Source organism: Chelonia mydas, chromosome 4, assembly GCF_015237465.2.
Source record: "Chelonia mydas isolate rCheMyd1 chromosome 4, rCheMyd1.pri.v2, whole genome shotgun sequence".
NCBI classification, from domain to species: domain Eukaryota; kingdom Metazoa; phylum Chordata; order Testudines; family Cheloniidae; genus Chelonia; species Chelonia mydas.
The window spans coordinates 115,192,962-115,212,416 of record NC_057852.1 but is presented as its reverse complement, the minus strand read 5'-3'; the positions used below and the strand labels follow the sequence as shown (position 1 = coordinate 115,212,416).

Here is a 19,455-nt window from a genome sequence, read left to right as displayed (position 1 = left end):
AAGCTATGGTGGGGTGCATGAACCCTGCACCGGTGACAAAGGGGTTAAAGAACTGCTGTGAACAAGGCTGCCCACCTCTCCAGCTGGGTCAGTCGTATCAGGGGTGGAATCAGGGTTTAGAAAGCAGGAAGTTCCAGTCAACTGCAGGACATCTCTGGGAGAGAGCAGACAGCAGCTCTACAGCTCCCAAGAGAGGACTCCTGGAAGGCTTCAGGGAAACTGCCCTCTAGAAGGTCAAACTGATCCTACAAGGAGACAGCAGACTCTGGCTTACCATCCAGGCAGGATAGGTTCAGCAAGCCCCAAGGCGAGCCACCAAACGGTTGGTATTGCTATGCTCAACCCCTCCCGAGGTTAGGGAATACGGAACTATACTGAAAGGACATGGGGAGTGGGAGCTAGGAGCCCCATCCCCTTCAAAACGCAGACAGACTATTCAGTTCTGAGACTCCTGTTTATGCAGATGGGGGTCCTCTACAAGTTTTGCAGCACCCAAGCAGCAGGAGGCACCTGTCAGTAATCCCAGAATTGTGGCAGAAGCCCATTACGATAATCTAGGCAAGAGATGACTAACAAATGAACCAAGGTTCCTAGTGTGGGTACAGTTAAATGATTATGGATTTTGGAGATACTAAAGAAACAAAACTCCCGGGTTCTGACAATTAAACTAACATAGGAAGAGGCAAATGATACACACAAAAATCAAAAAGTCTGAAAAGCATCAGATGTAATGCTACAAGATCTTCTAATCAATCCATTCCCCTACACTACAGCTGCAAAAAACATTGTCGAAGCGGTGTTCACCTCTCTCCTTGACTACTGCAACCTCCTCCTCTCTCTGCTGACATTTACCTTTCAACCAATCCAAAATGCTAATGCAAATGCTAACCAACCCAAAATGCTAATGCAAAGTTATCCACTGCTCAAACACTGTCTGCCCCTCTTCAAATCCCTTACTGGTTTCCCCTCCCCTTCTGAATTAAATTTAACCACCTTAGCTAAAAGTCAATTTGTTTCAATGCCATGTGCAATTTAGCTCCCATCTCTGTTCTCTTCTCCTTTTACTTTCTCTTGTCCAGTTACTTGGCTTACTGCTCCTTGTGTCCTCACCTCCACACTGTCTTTCAACTAGCCCCTTTCTGCCTGAAGCCTTTGGTTAACCCAGTCTATCAGGCTTCCACTCTCCCCTCCATCAAATTTTTTCCTCAAAGCACACATCCGTCAGGAGGCATATAAATCTTACTCCTCCCCTCCTAAAAACATTCCTGTTAGTAAACATGGAACTAACATGGCATGCTCTAGGTTTCCCTGCTCAGCCACTTACTTTTAGTCGCATTCCATCCCCCAGTCTCTGTCTCCATATTAAGCAATTTAGGTTGTAGACTCTTTGGAAGAGGAACCTCGTTTCTGATTTGTCTGTAAGGTACCTAGCACACTTGATGCCACACTAAAGAGTGAAAACTTGTATTTACCTTTCATCCAAGTGACTCACAACCTATACATCTGCTCCACTTACCACTGAAATGCAGGCACGTCTGGGAGGAAACACAGCAACAATGCAAAACAGTTTAGGCCACGCAGAGAAGTCTATTGTTATCCAGGAGAATTTTAGGCAGGCAGAATGTAATTACTCAAGACTAAGTCTGGCTATATCACTGCAGGTTAATGCTGTTGTAAAACATACCATGGGAATAAAGGTCAATGGACTGTTCTGACATATATGGGGTTGCAAAGAGAGACATAATAGGATATCCTTTACCAAAGCAACAAGCTGGCAGCATGCTGTCTCAGGAAACAGGGGCTGGAGACTCCAGGGAGATGCTCGGAGAACTCAGGGGTTGGTACGTTTCTATCACTAACCTGCAGAGGGACAATACAGCCTGCATAGGCTGGGAGGGGAATGCTAGGTGTTGCCCATTGTCAGTGGAGTTGGGGAGCTGACCCATGGCAGGCACAGACAAGGCTTCATCATACTGAGGGCAGGTGGTAGCGAGGTGCCTCACTGCCCTGGGTGCCCCTAGGAAGCGCACAGTATCCCATCCAAGTGAGCTCATCCCTCCTAGTTTAGGAGCTCTTGTGATAGCACAGCCTGAGACAACACAGCTGATGGTAAAGAGAAAGAGTCAGCCTTGAGAAAAAATGGGAAGTCAAAGACTGAATATTCAAACCTACATTAAGTTTCAACCCATATTAATTCTGATTTACGAAACGCTTCAAACTATACATAACAGTTCTATTAAACTGCTGCAGTACTGCATACGGTGTATGCTTTTGCTAGTTCAAAAGAGTAACAGGCACCTTCTTTCAGAAGGATATTTCTAACATGCTGTGTCAGATCTGGCCATATGGCCAGCACACGTTGCCCTAGACTTTCCCTCTAAAACTCCCGGTAAAAAATACTGCCTTTATGGGCAGCCCTGTTCCAAGGCCCAGCCTCTTAAAGCTAAGGAGGATGGGAGATGTCTCAGAATTACTGGCTGGGCTGCAGTGCATGATGGGAGAAGCAGCAAGATATTAAGTTTGCCTTTCTCAAAAGAGAGAGAAGGGAGGAGGCAGGACTTGGCTGGGGAGATGCTCCAGGGAAGTGAGAGTTCTGATAAAAGGCCAGCAGCAGAAGAGTCTGGGGAAGATGACAACTGGCAGGGGAAATTAGCCAGGGACCAGGTGCTTCCAACTGGAGAGTGAGCCAGGAATGGAGTCTATGAGAGGATTGGCTAAAGGATTTAGGAAGAGGCAGATAGATATAATAGGAAGTTGTCCTTGAAAACAGAGAAAGAGGGCAGTTTTAGAGTGGACAGTCTATGGCAGTGGCCTCCAACCTTTTTACGCCCAAGATCACTTTTTGAATTTAAGGGCAACCCAAGATCTACCCTGCCCCTTCCCCAAAGCTCTGCCCCACTCACTCCATTCCCCCCCTCCTTTCCATCACTCTCTCTCTCCCCCTCCCTCACTCACTTTCACTGGGCTGGGGTAGGGGGTTGAGGTTCAGGAGAGGGTGCAGGCTCTGGGCTGGGACTGAGGGGTTCACAGGGTGGGAGGGGGACTCTGGCGAGGGCAGAGAGTGTTGGGGTGCACCACTCCTTGAAGGGGCCAATGTGCCCCTCTGGTCCCGGGGAGGCGGGCAGTAGGTGTCTCTGTGTGCTGCCCCGCTCTGCAAGCACAGCCCCCGCAGCTCCCATTGGCCACAGCTCCTGGTTCCCAGCCAATGGGAGCTGCAGGGCTGTGCTTGCAGAGAGGGGCAGCAGGCGGAGGGAGACCCCTTCCCCCCCTCCCCACAGACCGCTTCCGGGAGCGGTGTGGGGCCAGAGTAGGTAGGGAGCCTGACTGAGCGGCAGCCCTGCTGTGCCAACAGAGATCACGATCGACCAAGAGATCCTCTAGGATCGATCGCAATCGACCTGTTGGTGACCACTGGTCTATGGCATGGGATTTAGAGTTAGGGGCTTGTAATTGAGAAGACATAGCACCACCAAATGGTGGTATTGTAACCTCCGTGACTACCAGTGGTTCTCAACTTGCTGCCTAATCAGCACACAGCAGCTGCCCATGTGACATAACACACTGGGCTGCATGTGCGGCCCACAATAGTAAATAGAACCAATGGATTACACAAACAACTCTGGGGAAACCCTGTGACCGTGGAGTGAAGAACCTTGTAAACTCTGTGAGCAAGGACTAGGGCAGGTACTGGGGATGACAGGCTGGGGAAAGGATTATGGAGCCTGAGGAAGGGCCAAGGAAGCATTTAAGTCTGGAGGCAGCCAGGACTATCTTTTGTTTGTAGAGTGTTGCCATGTCTCAGAAAGAGAGGATTTCTACTGAAACTGAGGCATGGGCAACCGGCTGGTGGACCAGATAAGATGTTGTTACATTCCCGTTTTGCAGCTGACATTAAATCTACTAGTTCCCATTGTAAGCAAACAAACACCTTTCAATCAGTGATATTTAAAAGTTATATTGTCAACTTGATATTATCCAAAAATACAAAAAAAGCAATTGCCCCAGAGCGCCCCTCCCCATGTGTGTGATTTCACAATTACAGTTCTATTGGGAAAAAATAAAAATTCTCACACTTGTTGCTCTGGGAAAGAAAGACTTTCACAAATAATATGAGGACATGACCAAGGCACAAGTCCTGTAAATATTTACATGCATGTAACTTTAATCACAAGTAGTTCCACTGAAATCAAAAGAATTACTCATGTGAGTTAAGTGTTTACAGGTTATAGACCTGAATGACTAGACACAAAGGCACTTAAGCATATGCTTATCTTTAAACGAGTGCTTTGCTGAATAGGAATGGGATTACTCATGTACTTACATGCTTTGTTGAATTGGAGCCAATGTGCCAACAAATCCACAAAGTAAACAAACAAAATACAGAAATATATTTTTTTTGTCTCTTTTTCAGTTACAGAAACTTTAGGCGTTATGAATAGGAACAGCCGGCAAAAAGTTTTTAGATAAAACGATGTTTGCAGTGTTGTTGTAGCTGTGTTGGTCCCAGGATACAAGAGAGACAAGGTGGGTGAGGTGATATCTTTTCTTGGACCAACTTCTGTTCGTGGAAAAGACAAGCTTCACAGAACTCTTCTTCATTAGAGCTCTTCTTCAGAGCTCTATGAAGCTTGAAACCTTGTCTCTTCCACCAATAGAAATTGGTCCAAGAAAAGATATCACCTCACCCACCTTGAGTCTCTTCAGAGAGAAAGGTCATTCTTAAAATTGATTCTATCCCTTTAAGTAGATCAATAATGAAACCTTTAAGTATGTTTTATACACTTACATTTCTTCCATCTATTAAAATGGCTTATTGAAATAGTAGGGAAAAAGATACCAAACTGTAGGATGTGAATAATGAAAACTGGGGGTTTTTTTGTTTTTTTTTAGGAGGATGCCTCTTTTGCTTTCCCATAACCGCTTGTAAACATTTAAACAACTGTTTGTTACTTCATAGCACATGACTTGTGTTGCAAATAGGCTTTGGACTTTGGCTGTGTAGTTTGATGTGTGCATAGATGTCAAGGATAATGTCTGAAGAATTCATTTGCCTTTGTAGTACATTTTATAATCCATGTTGTACTTACAATTTTTTAAAAAAAGGCTTGAAATGTATTGGGGAAACTGAAACATTTACTTTCCAAATCATTTACATTGTAAGTGTTTCTCTACCAAGGTTTATTTCACAAAAGGTAAAAGCATCATCTTTCAATTGTGCTCTAGTGTACCACTTTATTTCTGAAACTGTTCTGTGCAGCCGACAGCGTGTGCATCACTATACCAGTGTTCAATGGGAGGAATATCAAACATCTAGTGTGAAATCCTGGCTCCACTGAAGTCAATGAGAGTCGTAACTGATTTCAACTGAATCAGTATTTCACTCCTAGGTGTCAATGCACCTCAATTCTGACCTGCAATAGCTTCTTCCTCTTCCCACAATTCCCACCATAGGTCTCTTCTGAGCAGAGACTGCCAGCCATGCTGAACGATGTGTAGTGATTCTGTGTTGTGGACAACTTGTTGGAGACAAGATGAAAAACCTCTACATGTAATTCAACTGAAGCTGGCTTTCCAAAGGTGACAGAATAATTCCCCATATTTCTCCACAGTAGTTCCACAGACATCTATTCACACTCTAAACTAGCCATTTAAATTCATGTCCATACCAGAGTGGTAACTTGCGGAAAACCAGAATAGGATTCTCATATATAGACAATGTTCACATTCTGTCCATTTTGGACACTTTGGACAAATCCTGATTTCAGTTGCATTGAAGTAACAAACAGAATCTGACTGTATATATCTAATTAAGCTATAGGGAAAAATTACACTTTAATTCTACTCTAAAACAATTTCAGCTCTATTATAACTATGATAGTGTAGTCGGAATGAATATATTTTATAACTTCTTAGTCACCCAACTGCTGAAACAAATGAGGTATATGACATATGCACCTGTTGTCTGCTTAGTTTATCATAATGTAGAACTTCTTAAGCTTTAGCTGATCTGCACTACTGAATCCCCAAAATACAATCTGCTTTGTCCTTATTTAAGGACTACATCTTGGAATACACATGTGAATTATTAGTAAATATGTTTGTTTATATTTTTAGTGCAACTTTATGTTTTTAGTCTGCAGAAAGCATATCCATAGCTGATGTACAATACTAAAGTCATTAAAACAGCTTCTGAAGCTTTTTCCATGCACACCAGCCAAAGTCAATATCCTACCAGTTAAATAATGCATTTTATAATTATAGCAAATATTTGACTTTCAAACAAACATCCTTTTGCTCTCTCAGAATCAGCAGCAGCAGTTAACACAATGGTTCACAATTAATAAGGACCCAGGAGAAAATCCCACAACAATCTCTTCTTTTCATCTGCATATTTATGAAATTTCATCAATTATTCATGAAATGTTTACTACTGGGAGTGGTGAATATAACAATTGTGTCTGCTGGAGAAGCAGTCAGTCTTTTCTAAAACGTTACAAAGCAGCATAACTTAATCCTAACGCTGCTATAAGGAAATTGAGGGACATTTTTAGGGCTTGATTGTTCTGTATGAAACTACTGTTTTCTATTAAACAAACTACAATTTTCCTAATTGATCAACCCCTCACGCCCTCCCTTCAGAAACCTAGACATACAGCCATAGTGTGATTCATCATGCAACCCCCAGAGATAAAAAAAAACTTACAGAAATCTCTCTCTGATGCAGCAGTTACCTAGCAGCACTACCTAGCAACCCTGTAGTTTGAGATTAATCCCAGAGAGGTAATTGTAAAGTCATATCTAAAAGACATTTTGTTTCAAGTATGCTTCTAACTGCTCAGCCGTACAAATTAGAAATGACTACGCAACAATATTACAAGCAATGTACTTGTTGCTCAGAGAGGTCTTCTTTGCTCAGCTCTCTCTCAACACAGGCACAAAGTCTCCAACTCCACTGTTGGCTATATGCATACAGCTTGCTTTGATTTCAGTGACAGCTATCTGTACACTTCTGAGGGCAGCTTTTGGCCTAAAGAACTTTCAGAATCATTGTTCATGCGTGGTTGCTGTGTTCTATTCTGCATGCTAAAGAGTATGTTCTTCTCTTGACGTGCCCACAAAACTCCCATTAACACCAATGGGAGTTACACATGTGCACTGGGAAAAGAATATGGTTCTTTATTTCAGCCCAGCATTTTATCTCCAAACTAAACCTTAAACCTTCTAGCCATGTTTTAGTCTGTGCACTTTAAACTGCCATCACATACTAAATATTTTAAAGATGTTTTCTGAGTGAACTTAATGCCTATGCAAGGTGCCAGACAGACAGGAAACTGAAGTTTGACAGAACAGGTACAGAAGCTTGCCTTGCTGCTGACATTTCATCACTTTGCCTTGCTAATATGGCTCGAGGAACCCTATCCTGGGGCGGGGGTGGAGGAATGATTCAAGTCTTTTCATCCATTAAGTCCTTTGTCTCTGTCAGACTACCTACAAAGGGAGTTATTGTGATGTGGACACATTTTCACCAAGGAATGGACTTAGACCACCCACTTTCACTGAACAGGCATCAGATGGTAAGAGTTTTCAAACATCACTATACTAGGGGATAAATTTGAACTAGGAACAGAGCTGTTTGCCACCATCTCACTAATTCCCTGAGCCACCAAATCAGTGCATTCAAATTCACCAACCATCACAAGGAATAACATTGGGGAAACGACTGCTCCTTTAACGGAATGTATTTGATACGGTAAAAAAATAAGCAAAAAAAGAAAGTGGATGCCTGTACAGTACTTCTCCCCTAAAGCTAATGGGAGTATTAGTCACATAATGGGAGTTACATGCCCATAAGATACTCGCCACTTAATCATGCTGAACTTCCACGGACAAACTTCAATGGGATTTTTGTCAAAGTAAGGAGTGAAGTACCTGGATGTAAGGACTGCAAGAGTTGGTCCTAATTACTAATGCTAATACTAATTGCACTCAATTTTTAAAAAATTTTCTGCCATATCTTTGTTCTTTAAATCAAGTTTTCTTTGACTATAGTTGGTAATTGATTGAGTGTAGTTCTGTAACAGCAATTGAGTTATTAACAGCATAGATAGTCTTGCTTACCTTAAATCTTTCCGAAACTCCTTCAGTTATGCTGATTGTGAATTCAGCTATTTTGGGGGTACGAAATTTTCCTTTCTTGCGATCAGGTTCATATTCTGTTTTCGTTTTGACCACAACCTTATCAAAAACATCAACAAAAAAGCGATTACTAATTAGATCTGCACACCCTAAGGCTTATTTCCCCAAAACACCTAGCTTTGCACTAGACATGGGACTATTCTTGGTCATAGCTTTACATATGAAATAATGTAAATTTCCCAATGCAATTAAAAGGATACCATTGTTACATTCTGGGGTGCAATCTGGTTTGGTGAGGAGTTGTCACCACCTGCCCTGTAAGCTTGGGTGCCTCACAGTGCTTTCCTGTTGTAACTTCTAACCTGGGCTGCTCATAACTAGCCTACCAACATGCAGATCACACCCTGATTGTCTGTGTGCTAGACAGCCCTGACCCCAGCAACCTGTCAACAGCCTAACTCTGGCTTTCATCAGTCTGGGTTACTACTTGCAGTGTGACTCCAGCACACTCCCAATCCCAAGTTTTCCCAAAACTGTGTGCTCTGCAATGCCCAGCTCTGTCCTGGAAAGTTCAGAGAAATAATATTGTTTGTTTATTCCTCTAAAGACACAAAACAACATCACAGCTTATTAAGCTAACCAGGGTAAATACACACTTCCCTTTAAAACACAGCACTGAGTAAAAATGAAAAAAATTAACAAAATAAACATAGGTTAAGTGAGTTCAAGTATAAGGAAAGAAGATAGAAAGAGTTACACAAGTAGAACAAAACTAGAGCCTAAAACTTAATCTAACAAGATACAGGCTTTATTCAAGATAGTTCCTCTCACCAGCAGGGGTGCTGGAACAATTTTTATAGTGGGAATGTTGAGAGCCATTGAACCAAACTGTAAACTCGGTATATAATGGAAGCCATGGGTTGCCGCAGCACTCCCCGCACCCTTATTCCCAGCACCTATGCTAACCAGGTCATTCTTCAAGTCATGGCTGACTTTCCCTCAGTCAGGACCTTCCACAAAAATACAAGGCACTGGCTTCCCTTGTCTTATTAGATGAAAGATCTTTGCCTAAGCAGGTTTCTCACCTATATTCAGTTCCAAACCCCTCCCCTGCATCTTGGTTTTAAGGCCCATCTTTCTCAGCTTGCAAGAACTCTGGCCTCTTGTGTCAGTCTAGTGGTGGATGCCAAAGATGGCTTCCATCTTTACTTCTATTTTCCAAAGTCCAATGAACTTGTTTCAAGAAGAAGGATGACCTCATGCTGTTCTTCTCTTCCTGTGGGCTTCCCATCCCCCGGGTGATTTCTATGTAAATGGGACTTCTATTGTTTGATTCCACCATGCCTAATTTACATAGGGACAGGTTGACAGCGGTGACAGTCCCTCCTATCTGGGCATGCATTCATAAAAGATCTTACATGATGCATTAATATTGCATTCAATTTTTTGATTCAATTGCTTATCACTTGAGGTACAGCTCCCTTGTCTTTATAGGCCAGTATGAAATGGATTCTTTATAGGCCAGTTTGAAATGGATTCTTCTGAAAAGTAATACCCAGACCAAGCTTCTCTCTCTTGCTGGGTGTAGTAGACACCATCCTGTCTTCTCTCCCACTTGTTAGTGTGTTTTCCTCCACCTCTTGTTAGCTTGATGGGCCTGTTTACTGTTTATATGTAAATTGATGGAAACACAAACTCCTTTGTTCAGGATACACCCGTTTAACAACTCCCCAACACACCTGTTTACACACACTTCATTATAATTGCAGCATAGATTCATAATTCTTAATACCCATTGCATACATACATCATGCAAGAATAGTAATGATGAGTGAGTTATTAGTTTTCAAATTATACCTCATAAGGCATATTTTGTGCAAAGATTTTTACAATACTGTAGTGTGTAGGGTGTAAATGCAGGGGTGCTTTGGGTCACAACCACCAAGTAATTTTTTGAATTCATTATCTACTTTCACTGGCATCAGACACACTACTGATGCTAAGTAATTCTTCCTATTACATATCATTCCCTCATGGAGGACATGACAATTAAAATATCCTTCCTATCAATTTTACCCTTTTTCAACTAGCAAATACTGATGAATTTCCCTTCCATGTGTTTTTGAGGAAGCTGAAGGGAGCATATAATTAGAATACTATTCCACAAATGATTGGTTTTGTTTAAACGCTGCATCGCTATGTTGCTACATTTTATTTGTGCATGGGGTGTAGGTGCATGTGAGCACATCAGAAATGCAATTGGTTAGTTCAATCCACTATTGGTCAAGATCAAATATGATGTGGTGCGTTTCCCCATTCCTTTAGTATATTTTAAGAGCAGATATAACTGCATCTGTATTTCCCCTCACTGGTCCAGCAAGGGCACCTACTCTCAGGCTTTCAGCTTCCCAGCTGTTGTCCTTCTGGGTGACGATCCACATCTCTCTCCCTTCTGACTGGGGTATTTCCAGGCAGCACAGTTCACTGCCTTCACTGTGTTACTCCCAGCACAGACAGGTTGCCCAAGGACACCTACTTGCTTTCTTTTCAGAGACTGTTACCAAGCGTAATTGCTACCATTATAAGATACCACACAACACTTCCTATGCAAGCTTATGTTATTCTTAAGGTAAAAAAGCACTACAAAGGAAATATACTAAAAACAATAAAAGTACCTATACACATTTTAATAAGCTTACTAGAGATCACCCTAACATGGAGTCTGTCAGGAGCAGTCCTTCAACCCCTCACCCAAGGGGATTCCTTCTGGTTACAAGCTCACCACAGCTTCAGCTCAGAACAAGCACCCAGTCTTTTGGGGCCTCATTAGGCCCAGTCCTTCCAATCCTTCCCAAAGGATTGGGGCCCGCTCTGGACCAGGGCCCTGTCCGTTTACTGGATCAGGAAGAAGGCCAAGAGCCAGTTTAAAACCATGCTGTTTATCCCAAAATTCTTCCTTTGTTTGTTGGTCCCTGGAAAATCCAGTTTGAGCTAGTATCTGTGCACCCTTCTGGGGAGGAGGCTGGGGAAGTGGGTTTCAAAGGTCTGATAACAGAGGCAGTACATTAGCCTCCCCCTCCTTACTAGAGAGGATACACAACAACACATACACAATTGCATTTTTAGTACAATGTACTCCAAAGATATTAACCCAAATTCAATACGATTTAGCTTAATTCAATAAAGTTGATCTTAATTCCGTAAGGTTTGTTCAGGATATTGTCAGTCTGTCACAGTGGTCATCTCTATCAGCTTCAGGGGAATTCAACTAGTGAGGTTTGAAACCAGAGATTGACTGGATCAGATAGTCAATTAAGAGATCAGTTTAAAAAAAATAAAAATAAAATCGAGCGGATGACAACATAGTAACAATAGCAGTATTCTTTCACAGTAGCATTCTGGGACTGAAAGAAGTGTAGGTCCATCCACCCACCTATCTACATACTGTGTTTTGCATCTATGCTGTGATATTGTTCAAGTGTCAGGCTAACTTTTAAAAAAAATATTTACCTATGGTAATTAGCTGCACACAGGCCTACTTGTAAAGAGACTCCTGAAATCCTATAAGGCCCTAAAAGCCCCATCAAACAATTCCATCTCATCATCATATCCTTAAAATATTCCATACCTCAGTTATGTCCCTATTAATCTCCTGTATTCTAGTGAATACAAATCTAGATTCCTTTATTCCTTCACAAAGTTATAGTTCATCATCTTCTGTGGCCCATTTTCAATCTTCTACAACTTTTTCCAATACCATCTCTATAGCATCGCATTCAAAACTGGGCACAATCCTCCCTTTGCCTCCCAAAGCCTTAAGGATCTGTTCCATATTTTGTCATCTTCCAAATAATATAACTCTGTATCCTTTTTGGTTTTACGGCCCAGTACTGTCATTAGATGAAACCCACAGATGTCAGTGGGAACTATACACCTCTGAAAGCAGAACTGTGACACTTAAGCCAGACACTGAACCGAAAGCTTTGGGTTTGCCTACTTTCTCAGCCAGCTCCTTCTCTGAAACAGTGTCTTGAACATGTGATGGTTTGGGCCCAATTCCACAAAACATACACAATATCTTTAGAATATTACATAGATGTGCTTAGTTTTGGAAACTAGTTTCCAAACATCCTATCTTCATTTTGATTATAATTATGTTCAGTGGCATCATGGGAGTTAATTGGTTTTGGGATTTTTTTTCCCCCACCTACCCCCCTTTCATCATATTGCATAATTGCAGGCATTCAAAAAAAATCACATCCAACTGACAGTGAACATAGTTGTAGCTGCCTGGTTATATAATGTTTTCTTTTGTTTAACATAACCAAAAGTATACTTAAATCAATTCAGCCTTTAATTTAGAAACTGTCAAAAACATCAAATTCTTAGCATTAGTCACTACTCTTCATGAAGGTTTTATGCTTCACTGCAACACCAGAGCTTTGTAACTGCATAAGCTTGGATATGTGAAATATGTACTTACATTTATTACACAAGACTATACTGCTACTTCAGAATTTGATTTCTGTCAATCCTTTCTACTACTGGCATCTTTAATATGAGCTCTATTAAAAAATAAAACATTTAAGTCTGTATCAGTGGCCTACGAACTAAGAAGCATCTTACCTGGCTGGGCACAAAAGGGACCCATTGAGGCCTGTAAAATACTCTTCTACTCGTTGTAAATGATTGCACAAAGGAAAGGAAACACCACACACACACACACAGATGAGCAGTGGGGAAAGAAGAAATGCTAACCAAATGTTTGAGTCCTCTGTTCGGGTCCATAACTTGCCCTTGGTTCTGCTCACACAACTCCTGTTATCTGCAGTGGGAGTTCTGCCCAGTGCTACTTCACCACGTACTAATCAAAGAACAACTTCCAGTAACGACAAACTTAGTACAGCTCTTACTGGATTAACCACAGTGGCTCCATTTTCATTAATCTGCTGCCTGTGGACCACAGGGGTTCCTGGTTCAAGGCTCTGCTTAGCAGCTGAGTAATATAACATGCACACTCAGCAAGTTTGGCCTCTGGATGCAGGACCCTGCTAACTGTGTCTGCCAGTTGGTGAGCAGACAACCAGTCAGCCACAGCAACAGTTTTAAAGCCTTTGGGTCCAATTCTGCCCTCAGCACAGGAATTACATACATGTAACTGAGGGCAGAAATGGGCTCTAGGGCTTTGAAGCCAATGTTATGGGCTAATCCCATCTAAAGTGCCTGCCAAGTGGTGACCACATACTATATAGAAATGTCAATGGAAGTTACACCCATGTAATGGAGGGTATAAATAGACCCTTATTGTCTACCATACATGAACGTTTAGACAATTTTACAGATATTCTTTATCTCTAGGGTAAGAGCACATGAGATTTTCAAGATATGCAACCTATACCTACCATTTATCTAAGAAAAGAACTAAGCCTTCAAAGATTATGAAGCAAAAACTCACCATGAAATTTGTTACCATATGTATTTAGTGACCATTTCCAGTTCAAGTTTATGGCTGCTTATATTATTTTTCAGAAGGTATCAACACCAGAGACCAGTAAGCTTTTAAGTTATACAAACCGAAGAATGTTTGAAAAAAAACAATACAAAATACAAAACTGTTTTCTTGTATCTGTTCCATTATGTCCCATAATTGATAAGTACTATCAGATTATTTGTGCGGGGAATGAAAAAATGTCTTGAGGTTTCTGCATTTGCCCTTCTGCATCAAAGCTTGAATAATCAGGCTTTGCGTAAGGGACCACTAAGCAGCGGTCAGGGAAGTGAAATACAAGCCTCTCCCCCAAGTGGGCAGGATAGGGGGTGGCAGTCCAACCTTTCTTTGATCCACACTCCAGCCTATGGGCTGGAACAGCAGATACTAATCCACACACCCTATTCAGGAGTTTTGGACCACAGAATCTGTTAATTATGCATCTAGTAGCCCAGCCACTATCCCATCCAGAGCTTCCCCTTTCCGGTTGGCTTATCAGCACGGAGCCTCTTCTGAGACACACAAATGGTGTGGAAGTTCCCTGTGTGGCTGTCCTGCCTGAGCCCACGCTGTGGAGTTCTAAAGCAATGCTTCCACACTGTGGGAGGTCTTACAGCCAGCAGGATACATTTCACCCCCAATGAATTTTCACAGCTGCCTTACAGATTCTGAAGATAAGGGCATACAATGAAAAGAATGACAACATATCACAGACAAGCTTGCAAATACTACACCGTATCCCCAAAGCAACAAAGAAATCTAAATGTACTTGTCACTGATTTTTTCAGTACCATCTAACCCTATAATATGTGTTTTAATGATAACTAATGGCATTTAAATGAAAAAAAAAATCACTTTTACTGAAATGTTTATGATGATCATTGGCTTAATTATTTATTTTTTTCCTCAAGAAGAAATAGCCACTCCTTAAAATGCCCTCTAATAAATGGAGTTTTCTAAATGGCTTATTACACAAATGATTCTCCTGTTGTTTGAGAGAGATTGGGTGTGATTCTCTGTGGTGGAAACTGTAGCCTACTGTACCTTATCAGGAGGCGGGAACTGTAGCTGATTGACATCCAGGGGTGTGATCAAGGGGATAGTGTCAAATCCATCCTCCAAAAGGGGCTGCTTTGTGCTCTTCTCACTGAAATTATTCCCTAGTTTCACCATCCTTCCTGGATTAAAAAAAAAAAAAAAAGAAGTCCTACAAGCACAGACACATAAAAATGAAAACCTTGACACAGTGATAGGTCTTAAACTCATATTGCACCAAAAATATGCCCCAAACACACAAATCCTAAAACACGTTTTTGTTTTGTTTTTTTTTTCCCCTCAGGCAAAATTTCTTCTGTTGATCTCAAGTGATCTAATTCCACTTTTTTACATCACTATTACTTTCTGAATTGTCATTAGGAAGGCATAGGCTACAATTGTGTCACAGTTTGGGAGGGGGTGGAGGTTGGTGAGTTTTTTTTTTTTTTTTTGGTTTTTTGTTTTTTAAACAGAAGACTAATTAAAACTCTGTATTCCTTCCCAGTCCAAGGGTGAATGGCATCCTCTCCAGAGCGCTTTCTGGAAGCCCTGAATAACATCAAGTGGAAATGCAACATCCTTCTATGTAATTTATCCATCCATCCCCGCAGTCCCCTCCATCCACACAGCCCCTTTCACCGCATCTCTCCATCGACACAGCTTTCCCCCCCCACGTCCATCAATCCATTTCCACAGTCCCCATCTCTGCATCTCTCTCTGCCCAGCGAGATCGCCCCCCTCTCCGCATCCATCCCTTCTCGGCTGGCTCTGAACGTGCCCATCTCCAGGAGAGGTGGGCGAGAGAGCAGAGCGCAACGAGAAGCCCTCCAGCGTCCTTCCCCACCACGAGATGCTGGGCATGAAGCTCTCCTCCCCTCTCCCAAATAGCCGCAGCCGAAATAGTCGCTACCTACGGGAAAGAACAGGCTTGGACTTACCCCAGCTACTCCTCTACCTTTTCCCTTTGTGCGGGGCCGGTGGGTGCAAGGCAGGGGATGCTCCAAGCCCTTCTGTTTCAGCTCTCGGAAATGGCGGAGCTGCTGGGACGGCTCTCCGGAGCGGCTTGGGGCGGGGGGGCGGGGTGCAGGGAAAGGATCGATCGGGGATGGGTTGCCGCGGGGTTAATGGGCTTGTGCGCGTTGCTAGCAGCAGCAGCGCCTCCGCCGTGACGCATCCGCCGCGTGTCTTAGGGCAGATCCGAGCAGCAGCACAAAGGGGCCCCGGGGGAGGCGCACTACTAGCTCCCCCTGCGCCGGCCACTGGTGCAGCTGGCGGGGGGCTGCAAGGCGCCCTCTGCAGCAGCGCTACAAAGGGGCGTGGGGGGCGCAGTTCCCCTGGCAAGGTCCTGGGGCGGCGGCGCGAAGGGGCTCTGGGGGTGGGTGCCTTGCTCCCGCCAGGGTAGCCGTGGCATGGAGCGGCGTCGCTCTTCCCTCCTCCTGGAGGTCAGCGCCAGGCGGTACAAGCGGGCTGGGAGGGGACAGTGACCTCGTGAGGCAGCCGTACCAGCGGGGGGCTGCGCGGTACAAGTATGGGGGTGGGCTGGGGGCGTCGCTCCCCCCAGGCTCCCGGTGGAGCTGCAGGTCCCTCCCCGCGCCTCTGGCAGGAGGCGCGGTGCAAAGGGGCTGGGTGGGGCTGGGGGCTTTGTTCCTGCGGCGCGAGCGCTCGTCGCTCTCTCCCGGGGGCAGCGGCGCTCAGCGGGGGCCGAGAAGGGGGCGTGCGGCGCTCCCCGAGCCTGCCCCCTTCTAGAGGGCGACGCTGCGGAGCCGCGTTATGGCCGGGGAGCACAGGGAGGGTCGCGTTGGCGCCCCATCTCTTTCCATTCTGCTGACTCAGCTCCTTAGCAGGGAGAAGCCCGCCTCCCTCCCCCCGGGGCTCGCACCTGTGGGCCGCTGCCTCCGAACACACCCCTGGAGCCAGGCGCCCGCGCTGCTCGCTCCTCGCCTTAGACGGGGGTTGGTGAAAGGGGGTCAAAAACGCTGCAATCCACAACGAAGAAGGAAAATCTGCGCTGAATAAGCCGCCCGGTGCGCCCTGCTCGCTGGTGCAGCCAATCTATCATTTTAATTGCATTGTTTTCCTGGGCCCTGGTAATTGGGAGGACGCGATCCGTTATTCGGCTTTCCTGGCGCTGCTTGCTTTGCTGCTGATGGACTCAAGGCATAAGTATTTCAGCACCTGCACAACCTCCTCAATGTCAGAGCCAAGTCAAAAAGCGAGAGGAGGCCCCAGGGAGGGGAGACAGCCCAAGGCAATGGGCCACCTTATAACGCTCAAGCTGCCTGATAAGTATGGGTAGGAGATTTTAGGATTTTTGTGCTTCATCGTTTGGACAGTTAACTTTGCCCTTAAGTATTTTCCCCCATCCCCAACTGGCAGACAGATCTGCCGTTCACATTAGTAAAACACAGGAAGGTCAAAACAAACAGAAAACTAACTCTTGTACTGAAGTCCTTGGCACTCCAAGGCAGACACAGATCACAAAGCCCAAGCAAGAGGCCATTTTGGGTGGGGAAATGTGTTTCAGGTGCACTCTCCTTCTGTCTTCTGTAACCCCAGGCAACCAGTGTGCACTGCTTGTAATCTTGCAGGTGCAGCACCTTGCGGAAAGCAAATGTAAGCATCCTGAGGAATACTGATTTACATATTATGAAGTAACTGAGGGGATGGAGAGGATAGAACAAGGTTGCTTAGCCAAGATCCACTGACAAAAATCAAAGTCCACCCTCCAAAACAAGACACTGCTCACAATTGATCTTTATAATATGATCATCCCTCTCCTTTCTTGTGTGCTTGCTTTATGCTGTAGGTTTACGCTCATTTCATATGGTGAAGATTTCCTTTGTCACCATAACGGCTAGAGACTAGTTACATGCCTAACTCCCATTGATTTCAGTATCTTTGAGGATCTGGACCTAAGGGTTTATCTATATTTGGGAGTCGGCCATCAGTCCCCAGAAATGGGGATAATAATATGTTGTGAGGATAAATACAAGACGCTTTGAGATCTACTGATGAAAAGTGCTATATGAGAGCTGGGTATCATTACCATTCAAGTGCCAACAAGGAAAGCTGCTATTTGCGCTGGGTGAGTTTACCAAGGGTAAGTTCAAGTGGTAAAATCAGTTATTCACTATTGGTAGCTGATTTGAAGCTACTCCCAAATATGAACAAGACCTTAATTTTAAATGAAAGCTGCTATTTTTATTCAAGGTGGTGGCTGCATATTCACACTGGTGGGATACATGCTATTGCTTCCACTGTGCTGCTGAAATTCAAGAACCCCCTGGAAAGCACTACCTGTTAGGGGCATACACGCCTGCTTTTGTGGCATCAATAGTTTGTCCCAGTATGTCCCTTGGCCCGTGCCGCTTCCAGCAGCTCCCATTGGCCTGGAGCAGTGAGCCGCGGCCACTGGGAGCCGCGATCGGCCAAACCTGCGGATGCGGCAGGTAAACAAACCAGCCCGGCCTGCCAAGAGCTTTCCCTGCACAAGCAGCAGAACAAGTTTGGGAACCACCGGTTTAGAGCTAATGTTAATAAAGAACTATGTGGTCTCCACTACCCAAAATTTCTTCTTTTCCACAGCTAGCTGCCTTTGCCCAGAACAAGTTCACATTTTTAAATTCTATAAATCCCCTAATTTTTATTGTTTAGTGGCATTAGAGTTAATAGTGTTAGGTGTGTAATGGTGCAAAAGACTTGGGGTGGGATTTTTATAAATGCTCAGCATTGGCCTACATCCCCTCTTGACTTCAAAGGGAAGCATTGCTAGGCTAGTGTTGAACGCTTATGAAAATCCAACTCTTCGTTTTCATTTGGGCCAGGGCTCTTGGACCACTTTCGTCATGGCCAGACAATCAATTTGTAAGTACCTGGAGGATGATAGGATTATAAGGAACAGCTGGCATGGATTTGTCAAGAACAAATCATGCCAGACCAACCTAATTTTCTTCTTTGGTAGGGTTGCTGACCTAGTGAACAAGGGGAAGCGGTAGATCTGATATTGATTTTAATAAGGTTTTAGACACAGTCCCACATAAGATTCTCATAAGCAAGCTAGAGAAATGTGATCTAAAACCGTTCTTCTCAACCAGGGGTACATGTAGAGGTCTTCCAGGGGGTACATCAACCGATAAAAAGCATTAAGTCAGTACAAACTAAAATTTCGTATCGAGAATGACTTGTTTATACTGCTCTATATACTATACACTGAAATGTAAGCACAATATTTATATGCTAAAAATGAGAACATGAAAGTAATTTTTCAGTAACAGTGTGCTGTGACACTTTTGTATTCTTATGTCTGATTTTGTAAGCAAGTAGTATTTAGGTGAGGTGAAACTTGAGGGTACGCAAGACAAATCAGACTTCTGAAAGGGGTATCGTAGTCTGGAAAGGTTGAGAGCCACTGGGTATAAAAAAAATTAGTATAAGGCGAGTGCAAAACGGGTTGAAAAACTGTTCTCAAATAGCAGTTACCAGTGATTCGCTGTCAAACTGAGAGGGCGTATCTATTGGGGTCCTGCAGGGGTCAGTCCAGGGTCCAGTACTATTCTATATTTTCATTAATGACTTGGATAATGGAGTGGAGAGTATGCTTATAAAATTTGTGGATGACATCAAGCTGGGGGGAGTTGCAAGCACTTTGTAGGAAAGGATTAAAATTCAAAACATCCTTGACTAACTGGAGAATTGGTCTGAATTAGCTAGATGAAATTCAACAAAGTGCAAAATCAGGGCCGTCCCTAGGAGAGTGCGGGGCCTAGGACATAGGTACCGAGTTTCTATCTGCCGGG

At 43.8% G+C, this 19,455-nt stretch overlaps 1 protein-coding gene across 3 annotated transcripts in view; it reads right to left on the bottom strand.

The window, feature by feature from the left end:
- LOC102932068 (neuronal vesicle trafficking-associated protein 1) overlaps positions 1-19,455 on the bottom strand; it is a 122,109-nt gene that overhangs the window by 16,852 nt on the left and 85,802 nt on the right. The window contains exons 1-3 of one of the 3 annotated variants that reach the window (XM_037898066.2): positions 16,539-16,675; positions 14,669-14,802; positions 8,119-8,235 (exon numbers count right to left, since the gene is read on the bottom strand). In XM_037898066.2, coding sequence (XP_037753994.1) covers positions 8,119-8,235; positions 14,669-14,797 — 246 coding nt within the window. In that variant the 5' untranslated portion in view covers positions 14,798-14,802; positions 16,539-16,675. Of the gene's footprint in view, positions 1-8,118; positions 8,236-14,668; positions 14,803-15,597; positions 16,023-16,538; positions 16,676-19,455 lie in introns of those variants that run through there. The other 2 variants (XM_007062939.4, XM_037898065.2) reach the window with 2 other exon arrangements.